Source organism: Lynx canadensis, chromosome B3, assembly GCF_007474595.2.
Source record: "Lynx canadensis isolate LIC74 chromosome B3, mLynCan4.pri.v2, whole genome shotgun sequence".
NCBI lineage: Eukaryota > Metazoa > Chordata > Mammalia > Carnivora > Felidae > Lynx > Lynx canadensis.
The window spans coordinates 114,591,445-114,616,380 of NC_044308.2; the positions used below are offsets into that span (position 1 = coordinate 114,591,445).

At 52.6% G+C, this 24,936-nt stretch overlaps 1 protein-coding gene across 4 annotated transcripts in view; it reads right to left on the bottom strand.

Moving 5' to 3' along the window:
* The window catches only part of ACTN1 (actinin alpha 1), a 96,759-nt gene that overhangs the window by 70,046 nt on the left and 1,777 nt on the right, over positions 1–24,936 (bottom strand). Inside the window, exon 1 of one of the 4 annotated variants that reach the window (XM_030319400.1) lies at positions 9,992–10,036. The exons of the other annotated variants lie outside the window; for them this stretch is intronic. Within the exon in view, the coding sequence (XP_030175260.1) occupies positions 9,992–10,021 (30 nt within the window). The 5' untranslated portion in view covers positions 10,022–10,036. Of the gene's footprint in view, positions 1–9,991; positions 10,037–24,936 lie in introns of those variants that run through there. 4 annotated transcript variants of the gene reach the window in all.

Below are 24,936 nucleotides of genomic sequence, written 5' to 3' on the forward strand. Positions count from 1 at the left end.
TTCTGATGTCAGAGGCATGCTGTGGCCCCCTGAGGCCTGCTCTACCAAACTCAATCTCCCCCCTCAACTTCTGAGAGTCGTGGTTCCCTTCTACACTGTGCCCCTCCTCCCACGGTACCACATCCCCCCTGAGAAACTGCGGATAGTCAGAGAGGCAGAGGGGGTGGTTCTTGACTTACAGCCCCCAAAATGACACCCAGGGATGTGGAACTGCCCTGTTAAACTGAGTCTCACGTGCTTTCTCAGCTCCCTGTTGCCTGGGCCTGTCTCCCTGGGCCAGTTGGAGTCTATGCCAACAAAACACACTGCCGCTGGCAGACCCCCGGACTGAAAAGACCCAGGAGCATGGCAATGAGGAGGCGTCCACAGTCTAGAGCCAACCCAAACCCCTGTTGTCACGCTGTCTGGATGAAAGCTAGAACCCACACAACAGTACACAGTCAGAATTTGGCTCAACTGAGCCAAAGCCTCAACTGAGACTACAGGGTCAGAGGTCACTAAGGTGGGACAGGGCGAGGCAGCATATGGGGCGCTGAAAAGCCCTGTCTCCACAGGAAACCAAACAGAGCTGGACAGTCACTAAAGGACACAGATGTTTGTGCTGGGTGAGCAGGGAGGGCCACCTGTCTGATAGAAGTGGCCCCTCAGAATGCCCAGGGTGAGAAAAGCATGGCCTCCACCATTAGCACTGCAATATTGCTTTAAAGCAGCCTTATTGGCCCTCTTGCTCCAAAGCCAAAAACAATTTACGGTCAGGGAAGCAAGAACAGATTTTCTTTCCTTTCCTTATTTACTTTCCCTCTAAGTAATAATATGGGTTCAGGGTCCAGAAGAGACACTTGGTTCACATTTTGGGGATACTCCTACCACTCAGACTAGAGCAACGATACTCTCCACGTAAGCCTTCCTAGATGTTCTCTAAAAATTAAGTAGGGGGCTTGCTAGAAATGCAGATTCCTGGGCTCTGAGCCCAGAGCATTTGGTTCGGCAGGTCTGGGCAAGGCTCAGGAGGCTACAGTTCATACACGAAGCCTCAGTGGGCCGTGGACCACCCTTTAGTAAATATGGCATCGGAGTGAAATTCTCCACTTGGGTGGTAGAGAGTGGACATGCCCACTGGAACCAGAACTGGAAGATGTAGTCACCTGAAGCGGGTGCTCAATTAATACACTGTGGGCAGGACACCCTTTGCTGTTGCCCACCTCCCCTCCTCAGAGCAAAGGAACCTCTCCTTCACAGAGCAAAGTTAAGTACATGTTGTTGTCTCCTCAGGAGTCCCTCTCGCCCTCCCAACGACCAAGAGTCTTAATTGGACCAGCCTTTACAGTTCATTGTGGTTTCTGGGTAGGGAGAGACAGAGAGGGTAGAGTGTCTAACAAACCAGACAGAACAAATCAATCCCAGCCTGTCCACATGGCCACAAGCTGGAGTACCATGAGGCCCTGACAGGGAGCTCTTGACCTAACCAACTTAAACAGCAGCTGAGACATTCCAGTGGCTTCCCCCTTCGGTGCCCCCAACACCGAGAAATCCCTCCGGTGAATCCCACGGCTCCAAAGTTCTGATCATCCACAGCCCCTGGACATTGGAAAACAGTCTGCCACTGTGTCGGAGGGGCCAGCAGTAGTACACTCAGCATTAGGGACATCAAGCGTGCTCTAGGTGCACCTCCAAGACAGCCTGAGAGTCCCACACGTGGGTACGGAGGCTGGGGTGGCTCGAAGAAGCCACCATTGCAGCTCCATCTCGTCTTTCCCCAAGAAACACCTGTGGACCTCCAGGTATGATCCCCAACCGAAGCGCACCTGACTCCATACGTCTAGCACTAGGTTAAAATGAAACAAGGGGAGAGCCACAGCTGCAGGAGAAAGGAAGCTTCTGCGCATCCATATTGAAAATGACACAAACATCCAAGTGTGTCACTAGTGTGGGCACAGCACCAGGTGCCCCCATGCATTCACCCATGTTGGCATTTGAAGCCACCTGAGAAATCTTCAGCTGGCTCTTAAGAGTTCCCAGGGACTGAGGCCTCGTTCCCTACTTCAGGTCAAGCCATTTCATGAACAGTCCAGCTTCCTCTTCCCAGCCCAGCATCAGGGGCATTTCATCAGACACATCACTGCTCAGGGGACGGTGGAGCTGCCCGGGGACAGAAGTAACTCTGCCGGATTGAGGAGTGCTGGCAACCCCAGTCGAGAGTTCATCAAGGGCCCAGCCGGAGCAGGAAGCGGTCTCTTCCACCCTGAGGCTTCCTCCTGCAGATGGAAGTATGGGAGAAGATCGCCTGGGCCGTGGAATATTTGGTTCAGAGAAGTGAAGGGGGGAAGTGAGAGCCGGGCGCAGAGCCGGCAGGTTTAGGTTCTGTTCTAGGACTTCTCCCACTTCCCTTCAGCTTTACCAAGAACCCTGGCTCTTCTGACAAGCCTCACAGACAGACAGGAACTTGCAACAATGTGGTCAACAGCCAGGTCCGGGGGGAGGGGGAACTTTCCCAGACACGGAGGCTCATGAGCCTTGTGCCCTGCCCCTGAGGTAGCGCCTGGCAAGTGGTAGCTACTGAAGAATCTACTAAGTTGCCAGCGGAGGATCATATTTCACATTTTCCTCCCAAATATTTAAGTCCTGACAGTTTTCTGAACCACCTTCTACATATCTAGCACTAGGTTGAAATATTAACAGGGACTTCAGGTTAGAAATGTTAAGCCCACAGCCAGGCAGGCCAGTGGCTAAGCTATTCTGGGTCAGAGGAAAATCGGGTGCCCTCCCTGCCAAGCAGGAGGGCACGTAGGACTAACAGGGGACCGCCACAGCTCCCACTCCTGCCTGACAAGAGGCAGGAGGTCACTACAGTAGCACCCCAAACCGACACCTCCATGCTCTCAGCGTGGGAGAATTCCAGGCAATCTCTATTTTCTTCCTTGTACTGTGCTGTATTTTTCACAATAAACATTACATTCCTTCTTAATTAAAGAAACAGGTTTGTGTATTGCCGGTGGCATATTAAGTCAGTCCGTCTTAGGCAACTGATGAATACGTAAAATGGTCATCTCTCTTGACCAATTAACTCAGATCCCAGATATGAACCTAAAAGGCAAGAAAACGTCCACAGGAAAGGACTACTTATAGAGGCATTACCTAGGATAGCCAAAAACTGGAAACCATGGAGATGTCCAATGCCGGGAGAATGAAGAGAGGAGTAACACCTCACTGAGGAGAGAGGCAGCCAGTAAAGGTGACATGCCAGGCCCAGCCCCGACAGGTAAGCCATTTCCTTCCCGGGGGGACCTCATCCCTGCTCTGTGGCCAAGAGCCTGAGGCCAGAAGCACCTTGCTGAGGCTCGGAGCAAATCCAAATGTGCTTCCAGAAGACAGCCTTGGCCTCCACCATCTTCGTTCTGAAAAGGTAGATGCCAGGCCCAGCCCTGACCTCTCATTTTCCTAACAAAATAGCAGCTTTGGTCCTCACATGCCTGGTACCTCAAACAGTTCTCTTCTCTGCGCAGGCCTCGGAAAACCTCTAACAGACGCAGGGCCCAGGAGCCCAGCCCTGGGCAAACAACCAGGAGGGAGGGTCTCCAGTGACAAGCAAGGGGTGAGGCCTCGCCTCAGGTGGACCTCTCGAAGCAGTAGGACAAGATTTCATTATTCAGCTTCTCACAGAAATGCCTTCACACAAGTGTGATTTAACACCATGCCTTTGGCTCTACTGAGGGTTGATTTAAGAACCAATATGCAGGGGCGCCTGGCTGGCTCAGTCAGCGGAGCATGCAACTCTTGATCTTGGGGTCGTAAGTTTGAGCCCCATGCTGGGTGTAAAGATACTTAAAACTAAAAATCTTTTTTTTAATTTTTATTTTTTAGTGTCTATTCATTTTCGACGGAGAGAGAGAGAGAAAGAGACAGAGCACAAGCAGGGGAGGGGCGGGGGGGGGGGGGGGGACACAGAATCCAAAGCAAGCTCCACGTTCTGAGCTGTCAGCACAGAGCCCGACACCTGGCTCGAACCCACAAACCGTGAGATCGTGACCTGAGCTGAGGTCGGATGTTTAACTGACTGAGCCACCCAGGTGTCCCTAAAAATAAAAACCTTAAAAAAAAAAAAGAAAGAAAGAACCAATATGCAAAAAAGGTCTCTGTGTGTTCCGTGAAACTACGACCGACAGCATTAAGCACAACACGACTCTAAAATGGAAAAGTCCCTGGTGGTCAGTAATTACTATAAGTGTCTCTTTCCCATGAACTGATATGCTTCCTTTCATTAGGAAATAAATGTTATGATAATTCCAATTTCCCCTTTTGCTGTGGCTACCAGGAAGCTTGGAATGAGGGTCAGGGCAAACTAAGAAAAACTAACCTCTTTTAACAGTCACCTCATCCTCACCCTGACAAAGCTCAGATCTTCCGACTTTAAAACTTAGCCATACATGAGCCTTTGGATGTGCTCTCCTCAAATGCTTTTTGGAAAGAGGCAGAAAAGCACAAATAAAAAAATATTCATGAAACAAACTCTATCCCTGGATCTCACTTTCATCAGGGAAGGAACGCAAAGGCTGTGTTGCTATATATGAAAAAACAAATCTTTAATAAAAAGCCACGTGGAGAAATAAAAAAACGGAACTGAACTGCATACACGCTACGGTTACCACGCACGTATGAGGACAAAAATAAAAATAGGTTTCTGAAACGATAAATTGTGGTGTGTAGGTGAGAGGGTTAAAATGTCATCTTTTTTGCCCCCTCTGAAGTGCTTTCTCTTCTCCAATGGCAACAGAGGCCCAGGTAGATGTATCAAGTAAGGCAAGCAAAAGCCAGTGTTCCCTGGCCTTTCCCATGTCATCCCCAAGGCTGCCACATTGGGGGTGGAGACAGGCTACAAGCCTACAGGTGGCTCCTTAGAGACTGGAACCCAGTAGGTGGTGGGCTGGACTTCTTAGGGTCTTGCAAAAGATGCCCGGTGCCCTGAAATCACAGCGGTTTGAAATTCTTGTCCTCACTACCCGTCAGCGGGCATGTTCCGAACACACCCTCATAAGAACAACAAACTAGACACCTGCACACGTGGTTGTGGGGAGGGGCAGGAGCCATAAGCCACGACCTCTGACCTCTACATGCCTAGGACTCGATGGGCAAACTAGTGACCCCTCAGCCTTCCCATGTCAGATCAAACGCGCTCCCTCCGGGAAGCTTTCCTCCTCCATCCCCAGAAACGACCCTCGCACCTGACTGATGGGCATTCACACACAGCCTGCACGTCTCCTTCGAAACCCTTGACACACCTGAAACCCCGTCCTCGGTGCATCCAGCCCAGGGGACTGCGAGCCCAAGGCCGGCGCAGTTGCAGATGGCACCCGGGCCACATGAGCCACATGGCCGGCAGACAGGATGGCTCAGCCTCTGCTGAGGACCAAGGTTTGGGCGACTGGACTAGAGGCTTCCTCCTCCCTCCACTGGACTCAGGATCCCCGGGGCTGCCAGAGTGGCTGGCCGCTGTCTCTATTGCACCCATCTCTTTTCCAGTGACAGCAGCCCACGTGGGGCAGGGGAGCCTAGCCCTGAAGAGCAAGTAGGTCTTCGGAGGCTGACTCACCACCTTGCAGGTGGAGTGAGCTCATTCCCTTCCAGGGCATCCTCGAACCAGAAACCCACAGCAGAGGTGGTTCCCATGGCAACCGGCCAGCACCTCCTCCACAGCCGCCTTCCCTGGAGCGCCTGCGCCCTGTGCCCTGTGCCAAGGGTCACTTAGCCCGCCCTCCGCCGCCCGAATCCCGAGAGCACAGAGCGAGCCCGGGCCCTGGGGGCCAGGCACGGCAGAGCCCTCCCCCCTCCACCGCCCCCACCGGCTTCGACAAGTCCACCCAACACACTCGAGACCAGGAAACTCATGACCCCACAGTTCATTCCTTCTTTGGAAAGTGTGACAGTTAGAAGCTCTGAGCTAGACTCCCATCTCCCACACAACCCCCACAAGTACTATTTTGCCCCCTTGGGCCTCCCAACGTGGTCTGCAGCCTTGTCTACACAGCCAGGCTCCTTCCACTACTCCTGACACGGCTCCCACCCACCCCACCGGGCAGTGTCCAGTGTCCAGGGTCCAGTTCAGACAGCCGAGCACTGAGCAGGACTCAGGACAAGTCTAGAGCCCGCCGCTGCCCCGAAGACGGCCGAGCTCGTCCGCTGACTCACCGGGTCCGCTGTCACCCACCCCCAGGCCTCTTTCTCTCCAGCTGCTCCCAGCCCACTCCTTCTCACTCATCCCCTGCCCCACCCTTCCCAGAGCTTCATACTCACTGTTCATGCCTTTGGTCACATTCTGCCTGGCCCACCTCCCCCGCCCTTTGCCACCACCCCCCTTGCCTGACTCACCCAGACATACTCCAGATTTGATTTTTAGCTCACTTTTATCACCTCCTCCAGGAAGCCTTCCCTATCTCCTCCAAGGTGGGATGGGGCCTTCCTTGGGCTCGCTTCACCATACTGCACGTCACATCTTTGTGACAAGGAAATGCGGTTCATAGGTCTGTCACCCACTGGCCTCTCGAGCACCTTGCCCTGACCTGGAAAGAGCAAGTGCTTCATATTTATTAAACCTGGGTGGTGAGCACATAGGTCTTTGTCGTGGTGTTCTCTACACTTTTTCTTACATTTCAAATGTCATTTAAAAAAATAAAATGATCCACAGTAAATGTGAATTGAGAGGGTAGACCATCGTCGGCAGCTGTGCCTTTGGTGCGGGTTATGTCTGCCCACCCCAAATATCTGGCTGAACTCATCCTTCAGGAACTTTTCCCCCCACCCTGGGGCTGGAGGAATGCCACTTGGCCAGTTGCCAAGTAGTCCGTTCAAACCTTCTGGAACGTCTGCATCGTGCTCGGCACAGTGGTGACCCCACGGGCGAGGTTGCGTTGGTACTGGCATATCGTTTCACCTCCGCTTGTCCTTTTCATTCGCGAGAACACAGTTCACCCCAGCTAATCTCACTGCATGCTAGCCCAGATGGCTAAACAGGACAGGGAGGTTTTGTGGCTAAGCGCTGAAGCTGGGGAAAGGGGAAATCTGGATTCGTTATACTATCCTCTACTCCTGCACTTGAATTCTCCATGATAATTAGGTTTTGTTTTGTTTTTTTAACTTATTCACACAACTAATATCCCCCAAGTGCCTCCCACATTTCAGACATCATGGCTAAAGAGAGAAATAAGAAACAACCCTCCCCCGTCCCTGCCATGAATTGAAACTTTATTAAATTCTAAATTACTGGGGCGCCTGGGTGGCTCAATTGGTTAAGCGTCCGACTTCGGCTCGGGTCATGATCTCATGGTTCGTGAGTTCCAGCCCCACATTGGGCTCTCGGCGCTCAGCGTGGAGCCCACTTGGGATCCTCTGTCTCCCTCTCTCTCTCTCTCTCTGCCCCTCCCCCACTTGCTTGCACTGGCTCTCTTTCTCTCGAAAATCAATAAACATTTTTTTTTTTAATTCTAAATTACTATCTTAACCCTCCCTGAAAATTAACATCTAACCGCACTTGTGACAAGATGATGCTGATCTCCCTGGAGGGAAGAAGACCAATAAGGGGCTTTGGGAACTGTGTCCCCTGGGCTTGTCTCCCCAGCCCTGCCTCCTCCACCTACAGGGTCTCCCCCTGTACTGCGGCAGCCCCCCATTCAGAAAGTAGCCGCAGGGCACCAAGGTTGGGCCTCAGAGCTGCTGCAGATCTCACAAGCCCCCAGGAAGCCTGCAAAAGACAGCTTTCCCCTCAAAGGGCAGGATCCAAACACCCTTCATTCTGTCATTACAACTTCTCCTAAAGCCCTCTCAGTATCAGGTGCGAGACCGGCTTTGGAGATAGAAATAAAGGCCACACAGACATCCCTGACTTAAGGGAATCATGGTTCTAGTGACTGGAAATCCCAGGATTCAGATCCTAGCCCTGTCACTTACCAGCTGCAGGATGCTGGGTAAATTACTAAACCTCTCTGGGCCTCGGTTTCCCCATCTGTAAAATGGGGACATAGTGCCCGCCTCACGGGGTTGTTGTGAGGATCTCATGGGTCAGTGCATGGGAAATTCGCATCCCGGTGCTTAGATGCAAAAAGCTAAGCACGGTGCCAGGCACGCAGCATTAGAAGAGCTACTTCGTATGACTCCTGTATTAGTATTATTCACCAGGCCCCCACGGCCTATTAACAGGCAGAGGTGACAGTGGAGCTTGAAATGCAAAGAAGGAATCACAGAGGCAAGGCCAGATTCAAGAGACAGGCACAGACTGGCTCCAATTGTCTTTGCACCATTATGTTCGTCTGCCTGAGCTTTTCCGAGCAATGCCGCAGCCACAGCCTAATGGGTGAATGGTGCCCACGAGCCTGCAAATGCTTTCCATCTGGCCTCTTCTCTCAGAGGAAGCCAGCAATGCCCCTTCATCACCCCCAGCCTGCCCACACCCAGGGTGCCATAGCGCGGCTGAGCACTATGTCCTTGCTGTTCAGGGCTTTTGTCTTTTTCAGCCAGCTGTCAATTTCTGCTCACCCTGGGCATTAGGTGGTAGGAGCACTTGAGCCCCCACAGACCTGGGTGCGGATCTCAGCCTGCAGTATGCCAGCCTCAGCGTGTTATTTGACTTCTCAGGGTTTTGAGCCCCTCGCCTGTAAACAGAGCTAATGCCTCCTACCTTGCTCTGAGGATGAAATAATAGTGTGATGTGAAACAAACAAACAGCTGGCACAGGGCCTACAACCACCGTGACTATGTCAGAGGGTGGAGCCTGGAACACCCCCACAGCCACAGAACCGGCCCAACCCTGCCATGGCCAAGAAGGTGCCATACTCGGGGGCAGCCAGCAAAGGCATGACCAGCACCCCCGTGCTCCCAGGAGGGCGAGGAAATCTGCCCCTCCCCAGTACAGCCTCATTCCCAAGACCCTCCTTGGGGGTGGCCAGTGCCTGGGGTGCTACGCAAGGCAAGAAGGAAAGAGAAGAGACACGGGGAAGAAAGGAAGAGGCGAAGGAGCAGCCCCCATCTAGCCCTGGGCTGCCCCACCTCCACTGCTTGGCATGGCACCGGGGCTTGCGGTGTCAGGGACCAGAACCCGCAGCGTTTACAACAGAGCGTGCCCACCATCCTGGAACGCAGTCCCCTCATCTTACAGGTGAGGATCAGGTGTGGCTTGTCCAGCATCGCACAGCAGCCACAGGCACAGCTCTTATGAACGGACCACTTCCGGGTTCCACAGGCAAGTGCAGGAATGTGTGTGTCAGAAGAGAGGTATTTGGGGCCCAAGGAGGGTGGAGACCCAGTTCTATCTCTAGTGAGGGGCTTCCGGTCTGCAGTCAGGGAAGACAGCTGGTGCTCGCTGCCGAGCAGAGGGAACCTGGCAGGGAGGGGACAGCCAGGGCAGTTGGCGAGGACCGTGCGCTCTGGCCAGGCAGCCCTGATTTCAAAGTCTGGAACACCACTCAAGAGCTGTGTGGCTTGGGGCAAACGGTTTAATCTCACCAAAGCTCCATTTCTTCTGCAAAGTGGAGATGAAAATGAAATAGTACTTGCACTTGACAGTGCGGTTAGGATGACTGATATAATGCACGTTACGGAATTAGCACAGGGCTGGGCATGTAGTAAGCGTTAGCTGTTAATGTGAGGACCGGCACCGCTCATGCCACCAGCGCCACCTGCACCTGTCCCTTTGGCTCGTTTCTCTCTCCCCTCCTCAGCTGTAATCTCAGGAGCCAGTCCCGGGAACATCTGGGTACAAGGGCAGCCATGCAAAGGACCCACCTGTCATTCACCACCTCCAACCTGGCAGAGGACAGCTGCCATCATGTGTGAAACTCACCTGAACTCGACCACCCACACACTAGCCAGAACCCCAGCGGCTCCATCCATCTGCCTTCAGAGCACAGAGGCTCACGCTGCCTGTCTGTCAGCAGGTGTTTGGAGCCCACCCACAAGTATGACCTCAGAAGAGGGTTTATATGTGCCTGGAATAAACAGTCCTTACCAAAACCAGCCCCACAAGGAATGAACTCATGGCAGAGCATCCTTGGACAAGTCAGATCACCATCGTGGACCTCAGTCTCTTCACCTAAGTGGCGAGGACCAGGTGACGGTATAGTTCCCTTCGGGCTCTGGCATTCTGTGACTCGATTTCTTCAAACTGCTCCAGAAGAAAGAAGGGCTAGAGCTGGGTCCTGGGAGTAAACAAAGTGGAAGACAAGGCTGCCTATTGACACCAGTCCCTTGGGCAGATTCCAGGCTGAAATCCTTGCTCCCTGGCTCCGCTCAGCCTGCAGTCTCTCCTACCTCACACCGATCCTGTGACCCAGAGAAGCCTACACCAAAGACGGATCGATGATGAGCAGCCCACCTTGCAGTGGGCCCAGATACTCTCCCCACCCCAGGACCACACCTGGAGCACCCAGGCTAGAAGGCAGAGCTAAGAGACCCTTCACCAATCCCAAATAAGGCTCCCTACCCTCCACAGGCACCTGGCTTCCCACATGGCCACACCCTAAGCAGGCATTTCCAGAATAAGAGAGTGCATGCAGATCCCAAGACACAGAGCACCACCGGATCCCGTAAGGGAAGCTCATTCACCGGGCCCCACCCACACCCTCCCTAGAGGGTAGGAACAAATTCCTGACAGCTGAGGACACAGAAGACTCCTAAAGATAAGAGTCCGTGTATGAGCAGAATAGTTAGTTTCAGGGCCAGGCTGGGAAGCCCAGGAATCAACCTCAAGATCACCTCCAGAAGCCCTTGGCTCTACTGAGCAACCCCCATCAAGGGGACAGAAACACAGAAAGCTGGCGTTGGCCCCAGACCTTAGAGATCATCTCCATGTGCTAATCCAGGCAAGGCATTTCCAACACCACACTCCCCGCAACCCAGTCCTCTCATTTTATAGGTAAGGATCAGGTGTGGCTTGTCCAGCATCACACAGCAGCCATAAGCAGCTCTAAAACCAGACCTCGGGTCTCCTGTGGCCCTGGTACCTGAGGCACAACTGCTGTTCTTGTTCCGAAGGGACAGAACAGGGTCCTCCCAGGCAGCTCTCTGGACTGACAGTTCAAAGAGGGCAGTTTTTCCATATCTAGTCCTTTCCTAAATGCCACCCACCAGGGTCCCAACAGGAAGGGAGCAGGAGGCAGGTGGACCAGGGTCCTGCTGGGCCCCACATGCTGGGGAGCTGGGGGGTCTGAAGGTTCTGTCTGGTTCCATGCCCCCCCGGCTGCTGTGGCTAAAGACAGCAGGCTGCTGACGTCCACCGCCGAAGAGAGAACCCTCAGTGCTGGGGCTGGAAGGTTTTATTTCCTTTGAGGCCCCCAAGCCCACATAAGAGGACCAGAAACTCCCTAAGATTTTCTGAAGTAGGGGCCGTAGCCAAATCCAACAAGGGCAGGGAACAGAAGGACGTGTCAGCATGGCCAGTACCTCAGGAGAGGAATCTGAAGTGGGCCGCTGGCCAAAAGAAGAAAACACACAGCTGGAGTGCCTGCCAGGGAGCCGGGGAGGGGGGTGGGTGCACTGGCTCCCAGCCACCCTGCTTCGGTCAGACACCTGGGAGGGGGTGTCGAGCAGCATGGCAGGGCTGAGGTCATCCTGAGCTCGGACCCCAGCTCAAGCATAAGGCCAGCTTCCCCGGCCTCCTCTGGACTCCGGGGCACACTTCTGAGGCTGCGAGGCCAGCCTGGGCTCCCTCTGGGACCTCAATTCAGCCCCATCACCAAAGCGGCCCTTGATGCCTTGGACTATCGCCACCCAACACCTCAGCATCCGCCAGACATTTCCGGCTGCACTGTGGCTGCCCCACCCCCTCTAAGGCACCCACGGTCACCGCTCAGCATATCTAATATTTGGTGAGCACCTACTGTGTGCCAGCAGGAGGCTCCTGAGGAGTCACCCTCGCGGGGTACAGGAGCACATCTCCCACCCCAGGTCCAGGCCCCCCCACCCCCCACAGAGAAAGAACACAACTTCCCCTTATTTGGGGGGGAAGAGGGAGGAGGCACTAGGTACTAAATACCAGCAAAGTCACCATCTACATAAAGACCTCTAGGGCAGATTGCAAAAGTAGCCCCAATGCTTTCCCTTGCCTGTATCTATCTTCTTTGCGAGTAGCTTTGCAGTGCCCTCACACTTGTTAAAAATACAAATTCTCAAGGGGCGCCTGGGTGGCGCAGTCGGTTAAGCGTCCGACTTCAGCCAGGTCACGATCTCGCGGTCCGTGAGTTCGAGCCCCGCGTCGGGCTCTGGGCTGATGGCTCAGAGCCTGGAGCCTGTTTCCGACTCTGTGACTCCCTCTCTCTCTGCCCCTCCCCCGTTCATGCTCTGTCTCTCTCTGTCCCAAAAATAAATAAACGTTGGAAAAAAAAAAAATTAAAAAAAAAAAAAATACAAATTCTCAGGCCCCACCCCAGACCTATATAAACCCTGAGGATGGGGTCCAGCATCTGTATTTTAAGCAGCCTTCTGGGTGATTCTGATGCACGGTCAAGTTTGAGAACCACCCTTCTAGGCTTCAAGGCTCTGAGATGAGGTGGCCTGAATGTGTCTGGATCCCGGTGGCACAGCCTTCCAGGAGCCCCCTACTAGGGAGGCTCCCACGAGACCCCCAGACCCACCTCCAATCATCCAAGGAGCCCCAAGTCATTCACAGATCAGTGATATCCCCTGAGAACTCTCCAAATGTCCTCAGGGCCAAGAGTTTCACAACAATGCCCAAAGCGACTCTGATGAGGACTGCCAAGAGGCTGCCAACTCGCCTGTCCTTTCCAGCTCCCTCCTGCCCATCCTCTACCCAGGCGCTAAGTGAGCGAGGCAAGGGCTGAGCAGCCAAGAGCCAGCAGAGAAGGAAGAAAAGGCCAGAGCCAGGAAACCAGGCATGGACAGGGAGACATAACTGGAATCCCACTGGCTGCCCCCCGGCCCCGGCCAAGAAGGGCTCAGCTGTGGCTCCCCACCTCTGCCTCTTCCAAAACTCTATGTGCAGAGAACGACTGACTTCCAAATGTTGCAAGATACCACTGTGAGACATAAAATGCAAACTCATTTAGAAGCATTCCCAAATTCACAGTAGCTTTCTGTCATTACATATTTGCTTCATCAAGAAGCAATAAAAGGACAACTGCTATCCTGGGAGGAGAAAAACTGGCAAAGCAGTGAGCCCCTAAGAAGCTGACTCTTGGAGCCCCAGGAAGAGGGCAGCGGGCAAGGGTGTAGGTCCCCCCCCCACCCAGGAAATGGGAGCCAGGTGCCAAAAACACATGTGGGAAGAAAGAAAAGAAGAAACTGAGGCTGGCTGCTTCTGCCCTCCCTCCTCAAATACCAGGGAGTCTCCGAACCCCGAGGGGGCTCATGGCAGCAGGTATAACACAGAGAGCCACCTGCAGCCTCCGGTCCCACCTGCCATCTGTAAGCCACTGTGCAACTCGGACAAGTCCCTCAAGTCCCAGCCCCTCTGGGCCTCAACCGTTGTCTCATCCACAAAACAGGGCGGAGCCAGGCCAACCTCCACAGCTCCAGGCCACAGGAACCGTGTGAGCAGAAAGAACAGCATGTGAGCACGCTGCTACGTTGGGTATGACACCATTTATGTAGTTTTTTTTTTTTAATGTTTATTTATTTTTGAGGGGGGGGGAGAGAGAGAGAGAGAGAATGAGCTGGGGAGGGGCAGAGAGAGGAGACACAGAATCCGAAGCAGGCTCCAGGCTCCAAGCTGTCAGCACAGAGCCTGACGCAGGGCTCGAACTCACGGACCGCGAGATCGTGACCTAAGCCAAAGTCGGACGCTCAACCGACTGAGCCACCCAGGCGCCCCCATTTATGTAGTTTTCAACAGGCACAAAGATACAGACAACTACACAGGCAGGAACTGTATAAACCAACGTTGAGGAAAGAAAACACCAAATGCGGGACAGCGGTTAATTCCAGTGAGGAAGGGAACAGCATTGGGGACAGGAACACCAGAACCCTACCTCTGCCTATAAGGCCTTTGTGAACTGGCCTCCAAAGCAGAAAACCTAGAAAAACAGCTGTAACCAACTGAGCCTTTGCAAACCTTTCTAAATTTCGTTACCTCCAGCTAAGCCATCGCATAAGGTGTTGCAAAGACTAAATGAATTAATATCTGGGAAACAGAGTGTGCGTGGCCCACGGCACAGAACTGGGCTGGCACGTGCTGGGGGCGGGCTGGGGGTGGGTGCTCAGCTCCGCTTTCCCTGGGCCTGGGGCCTAAGCTGGGGCCTTCTGAACCAGGGGCTTCCATGAAAAGGTAATCAGGGGCCGGTCCCGAGCCTGACCCCCCTGCACCCGCTGTGGCCTTAATCCTTGTGCCAAGCACCCCTAGTAGAGGAGCTCCAGACAGGCCCACTGAACTGAAACCCCAGAGTGGCACTCCTTAATTTTTTGAAAGTTAATTATAGAATGAACCTCTCAATTAACTATAGCTTAAGACAAACAACAACCACAACAACAAAGTGGCTTTCACCTGAGACGAAAGTTTGGGGAAACATCTAAATTAAAAAGAGGCCTCCGGGCTTCATGCAGGCAAAGCTACCTCCCAACAGTCCCAGCCAGGATCCAGGATAAAGGGCAGGAAACCGGGGGTCTGGCCCCGCTTCCCCTGCTCCGGGAATGCAGGATTCATGAGCCGCCTCCTCCTGGTTCCCAGAGCCAAGCCTGGAAAAGCACTTCGGGTTCCTGGAAAGAAAGGCCTTTCCGAAAAACGGGGAGCTCTACTGGAAAGTGCCATTATGTATTATCTGGAGGATGTCTGCGGCGTTTGAAAGGGAGCCACTCCTCTGCCAAAGTCAAATCAGTGGCCAAAATCAACAGGGGGGCTTCTCAGAGCCAAAGAGGCACACACGTGTGCCTGCACTCACACCGACATGCACAGCCGTGCTCACACAGCCGGACAGACACTGCTGTCGGGACCACAGAACCTCCATAAAGTTGCACCCCCCTGCAGACGCTGCACTGGGGGGCAGGCGGGGACCCTATTTCCTGGTGTTGGCACTTAGAAGAAGTAAAAGCCCCACTTCCGTCCGTTCCCAAGCCACAGGCTGTGTGGCCATTCCCACGCTGGACACAAGGAGAAAAGAGAGTCTGGCTGGAACAAGCCCCCACCCACCCGAGCACAAGGCTTGCGGCCTGTCCTCCAAGATGCAAAGCCAAGTTCCATGAGGAGACCTGCCTGAAGCAGGCCACCCACCTTGACGTGCCCCCCCACCTCCTGTCGGTTCACCTACAGACGATCTGAAAATAGAGCTCAGCATCACTCCATTCTGTTCCCATCCGTTTATAATCAGCTTTACAGATGGCTTTTAAAAAATAAATCTTTGGGCCCATAAAAATGCTCCCCTGCAAGCCCCGGCCTGGCCTCAAATCACAGGCCTGTGACTGGGCTCGGAACAACCCCATAGTATCAACCACCAAGAAACAGGAAAAACAAGGTAGAGAGGAGGCAGCTTGTCAAAAGCTCCCTTCCCCCAAGGATCGCTTTTCCACCATCAGCTGAACCCCCCCGGGGCCTCTGATTTAGACCCTGAGACGAAAGGTTCAACCCCGGGGGCCAGGAAGGACACTGTCCTACCCTGTGCCGTCCTCTGGCCTGGTCCACAGTGCGGAAAAGCCAGAACGGCTCACTCCCAACAACCTAAGCCTCGCCAACTTTCCCTCACCAACTTTTTACCAGCCTCAAGGCTTAAACAAGAACCTCCAACTTCACGTTCCATGTGCACAAGCTTTCAAAAGCAAAACAAACACCTCAGCTACCTGGTTCAAAGCCTGTTGTTCCCCTGGTGACCAAACAAAGGGAAGATGAACAGGTGAGGCTGAAGGAACAGAGGAGGGACATGGTTGAATCTGAAAGCAGGGAAGCCAGTCCCCAAAAGCTGGAGTCAGCTCTTACAGGGGCCACCAGGGACACCTAGGGCCCTCCAGGTGCAGGGGACCTGAGTGTATTCCTGTCAGTTATTCTTTAGACGTGTAGAAATACGACTAGAACGCTCCCCTACCTTTTCAACCGAGAAAAGTAACTTAAGAAAGGTCCTGCTCACCTCGCTTAGACTACAGACCCTCCAGTCAAAGACCTGGATTCAAAACCAACTCTACCCCTCCATTCAGGTTGCAGGGGAGACCCTGGTAAAGTCACTGAACCTTTCTGAGCCTTATTTGCCCTGTCTACAAAATGGGGAGAAGGCCTGACAAGTTTGCTCATCATGATTAACGAAGAGAAAACCACGTGTGAAAGCATAAATATTAAAAATCATGAATCATGGGGTGCCTGCCTGGCTCGGTGGGTACAGCGCATGACTCTTGTTCTTAGGGTCGTGAGTTTGAGCCCCACATTGGGGGTGGAGTTTATTTTTAAAACATCATGAATCATGTAATGAGTACTTGATTATATAGCACCTTTAATCGTTCCTTACGATTTCATTTATATAAGCCTTGTCCCTCAAAACATAAACTACGGAATAGCAAAAGGTTTGTCCGTTTCTAGTGAAGGGTCGAGTTCCAAGGTCAGTGTGCCTGGGTTCATGCATAACCTGGCTTACTAGCTGTTTGATCTGGGGCAAGACACTTGACCTCACTGAGTCTCAGTTTCCCTGTCTGCAAAAAGGAAAGTAACAGTACCTTCCTCAAAGGGTTGACGGATGGAGGTAATCCAAACCATGCAACCCTCAAACAGTATGAACTATTATTATTTGGGGAACATTCTTACCAAATACTGGTTGGTTGGTACAAAACAGTTAACTCTCCTTTCTAGTCGTCCTTCTCTCACCTTCTCTTTCCTTTCTGGGAGGTGGACAGTGTTTACATTATCTCCTATCATGGGTTTGGAAATGCTTTAATTTTTTTTAATGTTTTTATTATTTTTGAGACAGAGAGAGACAGAGCATGAGTAGAGAGAGAGGGAGACATAGAATCCGAAGCAGGCTCCAGGCTCCGAGCTGTCAGCACAGAGCCCAACGCGGGGCTCGAACTCACGGACCGCGAGATCATGACCTGAGCTGAAGTCGGCTGCTCAACCGACTGAGCCACCCAGGCGCCCCAGGCAATGCTTTAAACCAAAACGTAAGGTTCCCCTTAAGGACCGAGGGTACCTTCATTCCCAGGCCCTTCTTGCTCTGCAGTCATTGAGCATGTTATGTCTCCAAGCTCAGGATTTTCGTCTATCAGGTGTGAGCATCCCACATCCCTTACAAGGCTGTTGTGAATGTTAAACGGGGCCCATCGACAGAACACATCTACCATACAAGCCACGTGCAACGGGGGCTTCTCTGTGGTGCCCCCCCCCATTGTGAGAGATGACAGGCCTGGACACGACCCCAAAACCTCTCAATAAAGAGCAGACACTAGCCCAAAAGTAGCCCGCTACAGCCAAGGACCAAGCAGGCAGTTTCCAGGGCAACAGCATCCTCTGCACCTACTCCGGATTTCCATCCCCAGCTGCTTTTAATTCTCTTCCCGCCTCTGTAGTGGGCTAAGTCACCTCTTCCCACTATTGCTAGGCAACCCTGAGCACAGTGCAGCTGCCTCCTGGGGGAGGACCGCGCCCCCCCCCCCCCCCCCCACTTCTCGGGACTGGGGAAAGCTGCCCCACGTGGACCCCATTAACCCTGGGAATGGCAGAAGGTGAGAAGCACTCCCAGAGCAACAGGGTCTATAGGTGCAGGTGCAGTGGGGACTCCACCTGGGGGAAATGAGGAAAGCCACCCCCTCCTTCCCCACCCCAGCCTTCTACTTGCCTGGGCTTATCTGTGATCCATTCTTAAGCAGTCTCCAAGCACAGGGTCACATCAAGCTTTTTATGAAAGCTGCCCTCTTGATTAGTTACCTCTTCGGCGGCTCTCCCACTCACGCACCATGAACCTGGATCCCCGACCTTAGAGTAAACGGTCAGCAGGAGAGAACAGGTGGACAGACACGAATGAGGAAGAGGGACAAGGAGGCAGAGAGCACCAGAAGCTCCCGTGAGGTCCCTTAGCTTCGGAGGTGGGAGGATGGGTAATTGTCATTTTCTTCTCTGTATTACTTAGCATTTTCTGGGGCTTTTTAAATTAAATTTTTAAATTAAGATGGAATTATACCATAAAAGTCATCCGTTTGAGTGGGTTTTAGTATATTTAGATACATTTAGATTATATTTACATATATTTTAGTGTATACATATTTAGAGGAAGTTTTAGTTTACTTAGTATATAGTTTTTAGTGTATTCACAAGGCTGTGCCACCATCACCACTATCTAATTCCAGAATGTTTTCATCACTGGGTTTTGTTTTTTGTATATGTCTTCTCTGGTCAGTGTTCCAGACACGCAAGCATCTCTTTTATAAGCAGCAAAGTGGTGAGGAGGGAAATGCCGGAGCCACACTGCCCACCTCTCACGGGCTCTGTGATCTTGGAAGTTATGCAGCTGCTCTGAGCCAGCTCCCTCATCCATAAAATGTGGATAAAGTGCCCACCTCACAGGACTAGACGTGCTAACACAACACAGAGTCCCTGACACAGTGCCCGATACTTAGCCTGTGCTCAGAAAAGGTGAGCCACTATGGAGATCATGAGAAAAAGAATTTTTTTCTTTTTAAGTACAGCTCTGCTCCCAGCTCCGGTCCCCGGGAAGATGACCATACCCAGGCTATTGGGGACTGCCATCAGTTTTGCTTATTTGTCTGGGAGGGCTGAATGGGGCACCCAGAGTGGGTAGGCTGGAGTCATGACTATCGCCTAGGTGGCTCTGGGCATCACTACACCAGACCTAAGGGGCCCACTGTGTTGAGAATCTGCCGGATAATCCCCAGCCAGGAAATGGGAGCAGGGGCTAGGCAAGGCAGAGAAGACAGCATCTAACTAGCCCTCTCTGTAAATGTACCCCCTACCCACTGAGAAGGAAGGCTTCTGGGAGCTGGGACTTGATGCCTAACCTGGGACCCAGTGAGAAAACTTGATGGTTCAGAAGAAGGTGGCTGGCTCAGCTGGTGGAACATGCAACTCTTGATCGCAGGGTTGTGAGTTCGAACCCCATGCTGGGTATAGAGATTACTTTTAAAAAATCTATTTAAAAAAAAAAAAAAGGAAGGTGGGCTTCCAGGGTGACTCTGAGCCCTGGTTTGCTGGGTCTCCTGCCCCCACCGCTCCCAAGGTCCCCTGAGCCTCCATCAGGGCCAGGTTTGGGCAGGTAGTGGTGCTTAGCAGGATACCAGTGCCTCAGCAGTGAGACAAAACCCTGGGCTGAATCAAGAGTCCACTCAGGGGGCGCCTGGCTGACTCAGTCAGTGGAGCATATGACTCTTAATCTCAGGGTTGTGAGTTCAAACCTGAGATTATTGGGTACAGAGATTATTTGAAAATAAAATCTTTAAGAAAAAAAAAAAAGGAGTCCAATCGGGCTGACCCAGAGTGGCCAGGACTAAGGAACTCAGCCATGACCCCTTTGGGGAGCTACAGACTAAACTGTCTAAACCAGCTGGTGGGCTCCAGGACCTCTCCAGGGTCATTGGTGAGTAACTGAGCCCAGCTCCCTGGGCCCTTGCAGAGCTGTGTGCCCAAGGAGCAAACACAAAGGGGAGAAAAGTAGGGCTGGTGGGGAAGGTGCCCTGAGACCACAGCCCCTTGGCTGCACATCCCGTCCTAGAAAAAGCTTGGGTAGGTTACACGTTGGGGCAGCTCAGGTGGGGTTAACTGGCTGGGACAGTCCCAACAACACCTGCACAGGTGTGGGGCTCTCGAGCTGTACAAAGAGACTGGCCTCTCAGAAAGGTGAGAGTTCAGCTCTGGGAGGGACAAAGCTGACCGGGAAAGAAGGACAAAGGATGAGAACAATGGGAGGGGGTGTTCCCTAGCCTGCAGCAGCTTACACATCATTGCCCTCTGGTCTGCCCTTCCAGCCTTCTCCTTTCTCCTACTTCCCTACCCTCCTTTACACACACACACACACACACACACACACACACGCGCGCGCGCGCGCGCACGCATGCACACGCACGCACACACAGCCCAGATGTCAGGGAAAGGGGAGGCTTCCCAGCAGCACCTTCGAATCCTGCCTGTCCTTCTAGATGCAACTCAAATGCCATCAGCCCAGGCAGCAGTGCTGGTTCCTGCCCCACAGAGACCAACACCACATCTCTGGCCATTTGTGGCACTGCCCAGTGTGACTTCTACCTTTCCAGTTCCCTCTCCATCTAAACCGTGGGTTTTCCACGACCCCAGGTGGGTGGAACATCAGATACCCAACAGGGATTCAACCAGTGCTCACTGACTGAGTCTACCAAGAGAAATTACTAATGTTCTCACACTAAGAAGGGACTAGAAGGTAGACGAGCAGAGACATCGGCTCTTCTCTAGAGACACCCAGCAGCAGATCTCAAGTCTCAGACTTGGGCTGCCCCGCCCTGGTTCCAGACCCACAGGAGGCACCAGGTCTTGTGTGACAAGTCCTCAAGCCAGGCTTACGGTTTGTGGCCACTGGCCAGGCGCCCAGCCCCAGGCCTTCCTGGAGAAGGAAAGGGGAGACCCAAATCCCAACCACAAACAACAAACTACAAGACACCCCTTTGGTTTGACCTCTTCACACTTAAAACCGCCCCACAAGGAAGGGCCCGGGGGCCCAGGCCTCCTCCCACCCCACCCCCACTCCACAGAGCACAGCCTTAGCAGCCCCTTCTCAAGAAAGGAGCTTCAGGAAACAAGTTTGCTCCTTTTTTGTTTGAAAAGGCTGGTGACCAGGGACCTTGCAGGAGCCTGCTAGCCTGTCACTCCTACAAGCCCATCTTCAGTGACCAACAGCTCCTGGAGATCTCATCATTCCTCAAAACTGGACAAGCTGGTTCTCAGGAAGCTCCAGGCCTTCTCACATCTGTCCCAGGGTAGGCTGGGTGGCAGCCAGAGACAGCTCCCTGGGGCAAAGCAGGGCTGGTAGGCTACCGGGAGGTTTGCGCAGGGCCTAAAGAATGCCCTCAGCTATTTGACTGTAGGGCCTGAAGACACTCTAGGCTTTATTTTAGTTTAGTTTAGTGTATTTCCTTTATTTTAGTTTAGTGTATTTTTTAAGTTTACCTATTTATTTTGAGAGAGACAGCAAGCATGAGCCAGGGAGGGGCAGAGAGAGGGAGAGAGAGAACCCCAAGCAGGCCCCACGCTGTCAGCACAGAGCCCAACTCCGGGCTCAAACTCATGAAACGTGAGATCATCACCTGAGCTGAAATCAAGAGTCAGTCGCTTAACCGACTGAGCCACCCAGGGGCCCCCAGGCTGTCTCCTTTAGAAGACGCTCATACTTTGAGGTCATTTTACCTGTACTGTGACCGACTTACAAAGCTTTTGAGCACGTCACATTCATTTGTTTCTCCTGGATACCCAAAATGTAGGCAAAGGGTAAGCAAGGGATTCTACACCATTCTATAGTGAAGGGACTGAGCAATCAGAAGGGTCAAGTGACACCGAATGAGCCAGAGATGACGTCAGGGTCCGAGGTCAAGGAGAACACAACTCCATACACTCCTAGCCAACTAGGAGTGGGCTCCTTCTAAGATGGGTTTATATACTACACCTTATCTCAAAGAATACAGGGTAAAGGCCACAGAAACTCTGGCTCCTCAAAATAGTTAACATGCATTTTTATTGAGCACGTGCTGTCAGGTGCTATATTAAATTCCCTACACACATTACTTGGTTTAAACCTCCACTCAACTAAATCAGGCAGGAGCGATTATTAGACTCATTTCCCCATTGGCATCATCAGGCACAGAGCAGGTAAGCGATCCCCCGAGGATCACATAGGTAGTCAGTGGAGGGGCTGAGATTTGAACCCAGTGTGCCCAGAGCATGTCTAGATACAGCCCCAGGATGATGTCAATTATTTATTCAGTGTTATTTCTTGACCACCTACAGGCCTAACCCCGCAGGAGACACTAGGGATTCAGCAGAGAAAAGGACAGGCTGAGCGCTGGGCCCATGGCCACGGGCACGGAGTGAAGCAGGCAGGAGAGCACAAGAGTGAGGGGTAGGAGGATGGGAATGAGAGCCAATTCTCTCCTCCTGGACATTTTACTTCCACCAGGCATCAGTTTGGTTTTTGCAGTCCTAACCTCCAAGGCAGGTGGATGTCCTGTTCCTCCCCATGTAAACCCCTCCAAAACAGGCCCCCCCTCTCTGCAGGCCTCCACCTTCATCAGTGGCCTTGGCTAGCTCCTGTGATGGTCCTGCAGACCAGCAGTGAGTACAAACAAGGTGGTACAGGGCCACCTGGGTGGCTCAGTCGGTTTGGCGGCCGACTTCAGCTCAGGTCACGATCTCGTGGTCTGTGAGTTCGAGCCCTGCATTGCGCTCTGTGCTGACAGCTCAGAGCCTGGAGCCTGCTTTCAGTTCTGTGTCTCCCTCTCATTCTGCCCCTGCTTATTCTCTCTCTCTCAAAAATAATACACATTGAAAAAACATTTAAAACAAAAAACAAAAAACAAGGTGGTACATATTCCTGTGACCTGGAATGATGTGGGTACAGACTCTGGAGCAGGAACTATTTACAACCACCTTCATTTACCTGCCAGGTGAATGCTTCTCTGTTTCAACACCATTAGCTCAACAAATATTGATTAAGTTACATATGTTAAAAAAACAAAAAAAAAACAAAAAAAAAAACAACCAGGACTGGCACCTGTGGAAATCCACATTAAACCAGAGCCTCCAAGATTTAAGAGAGAAAATAAAATTTAACAACCAAAAGCTGCCATTTTACAAATCTTCGTCAACCCAGCAGGTGGGGGTATTAGCTCCTTTTTATGAATAAGGAATCGGAGGCTGAGAGGTTACAGTAACTTGCCCAAGGTCACAAGCCTGAAAGTGTAGAGCCAGGATGCTACTCAAAGTCCATGCTCTTTCCAGCTTGCCTGGCATCCAGCAGGCCTCACATGAGGGTGTGGGTGAGGGAAAAAACTGGGGGCTATGGTCATCTCAAAAAGACGGGCGTTCAGACCTGCTACCTTCTAAAAGGTGGCTTTAGAGCTCAGCCTCAAAGGTCAGGAAGATTGTGAAAGCCAGCAAACTCCCTAATCCACTGCATTTTATGTCTGGAGGCAGGGAGTCAAGCCCCAGGAACGCTGCAAGAAAGCATTCTTTGAAGAAGGGACAAGCCACGGCCAACCAATGCAGGTTTTTGAGTCATGCCTCCTGCCTGCACAGACTTCTACCTGCATCTGCATCAGGCCTAACCATTCACCAAGGAAGTGCTTCCTACCACATCACTTAATCTGATGCCCGTAAGAGCCCTGGGGATCAGCAGGGCAGGGCAGGGCAGGGCAGGGCAGGACGGGAATGTGGCCCGTTTACCGAGGAGGAAACAGATCGGAAGCACCTGTCTGTACCATTCAGCGCTGTATCCTCAGCCCTTGGAACTGGGCCTGACAGAGTAGCTGCTCAAAGTTATGTGTTGAATAGTCTAATAAAAGCTCAGAGAAGTGAAACGACTGGACCAAAGTCTCTCTTGTTGTGAACACACCAGGGCTAAAAACAGGGCCTTCTGCCTCCCACCCAGAGGCCTTCGTATCCTACCGCACTGGGTCCTCCCACCCACCCACCCACATACACTCACTCTGCTGCCTCCATCTGCAATGGTCAGCCTCCTCTGTCCACCCGTCTGCTCTGATCCCACTCAACTCTGACCTCCCACGATCAGCAGGGAGGCTGTCAAAAGCAGCCAGTTACTTCAGATCCGATCCCCCACACCTAATACCACTTCCTTATATACCTACCACCCCGCTGAAAACGAGGTGAAATTTTCAGACAAGTTCACTGAGGCCCATGCAAGGTAACAGAATCAATGGCAGGCCAAAAAAAAAACCCCTTGGATTTTCAAAGCGAGGCCCGGAGCTTGTGCCACGCCCCCCCGACCCCCATCCCATCAACCCACCAAAGCACGGGTTGACTCCCCTTGGTCCAGAGATCCTTGTAGGCTCTGGATGCCAAGCCCAGCTTTCCTGCCTTCCTCCCCACCAAGGGACAAGTGAGGGGAAGCTTCCTGCCCCTGACATGGCTGCATTCCAGTCCCATCATGCACCATTTGGGCCTCGGGGCTGGTCACTTCTCCCTCTGCCCCTCATTTCCTCAACCTCAGGTGTGCCAGGCTCACATCAGCCAGAGCCAGCTCTTAGAACTGTTGAGTCTGCCCTCCAGATAACCACATTTCCCAGATGACCCTGATCCCACCTGGCTACCCAGAGGCCTGGTGCACACCCCCACCACCCTGATCAGGGGTTTGTGAGTCTATATGTGTATACATACACACAGACAAATAGAAACAATACAATTTTCCTCCCCAACTATATCTAATGTATTCATTCATTCGATACCACGGAATACTGTGAGCAGGTCCAGTGGCAACGCTGAGGAGACAGGAATTTCTGCCCCCCAGGAACTTCATCCCACAGTCTTGTCACTCCTGCCCCAACTAGGCATACAGTAGGTGCTCAGTAAACAGGAATGTCTCTTCTACTCCCATGGAAGATCCCAAGACATCCACCCCCCTACTCCCTCCCCCTCCTGTCCAATTTAAAATCTAGTCTCATGAAGGCCTCACCCTGAAATTTAAAAAGGGCCCCCTGCCTTGGCCTCTTGATAATCTCCAAATTACCACTCCATTTCTCAGCTCCACCAACAGCCCGAATGCCCCAGGAAATAAGCCCCCAGAGTGGGGGGCTGTCACAGCCTCTCCCCGCAGCTCCCCCTGGAGGGCCAACAGGAAGAGGGGGAGGGGTGTTTAAGCAACTGCCACACTGCAAATAAGTCAGCTGGAAGCCGGGGACCTTCTGCCGTTGCCCTATAGGGTTGGGCCCAGCAGAAGCCTCGGCCTGGGTCTCAGGTCGCCGGGCTTTGAGGAAGCCCTTTGTGCGTGTGTTTTAAATTACCTCTGCTTGTCTGATGAAGTGAGTAAAAAGGGCGCCGATTCA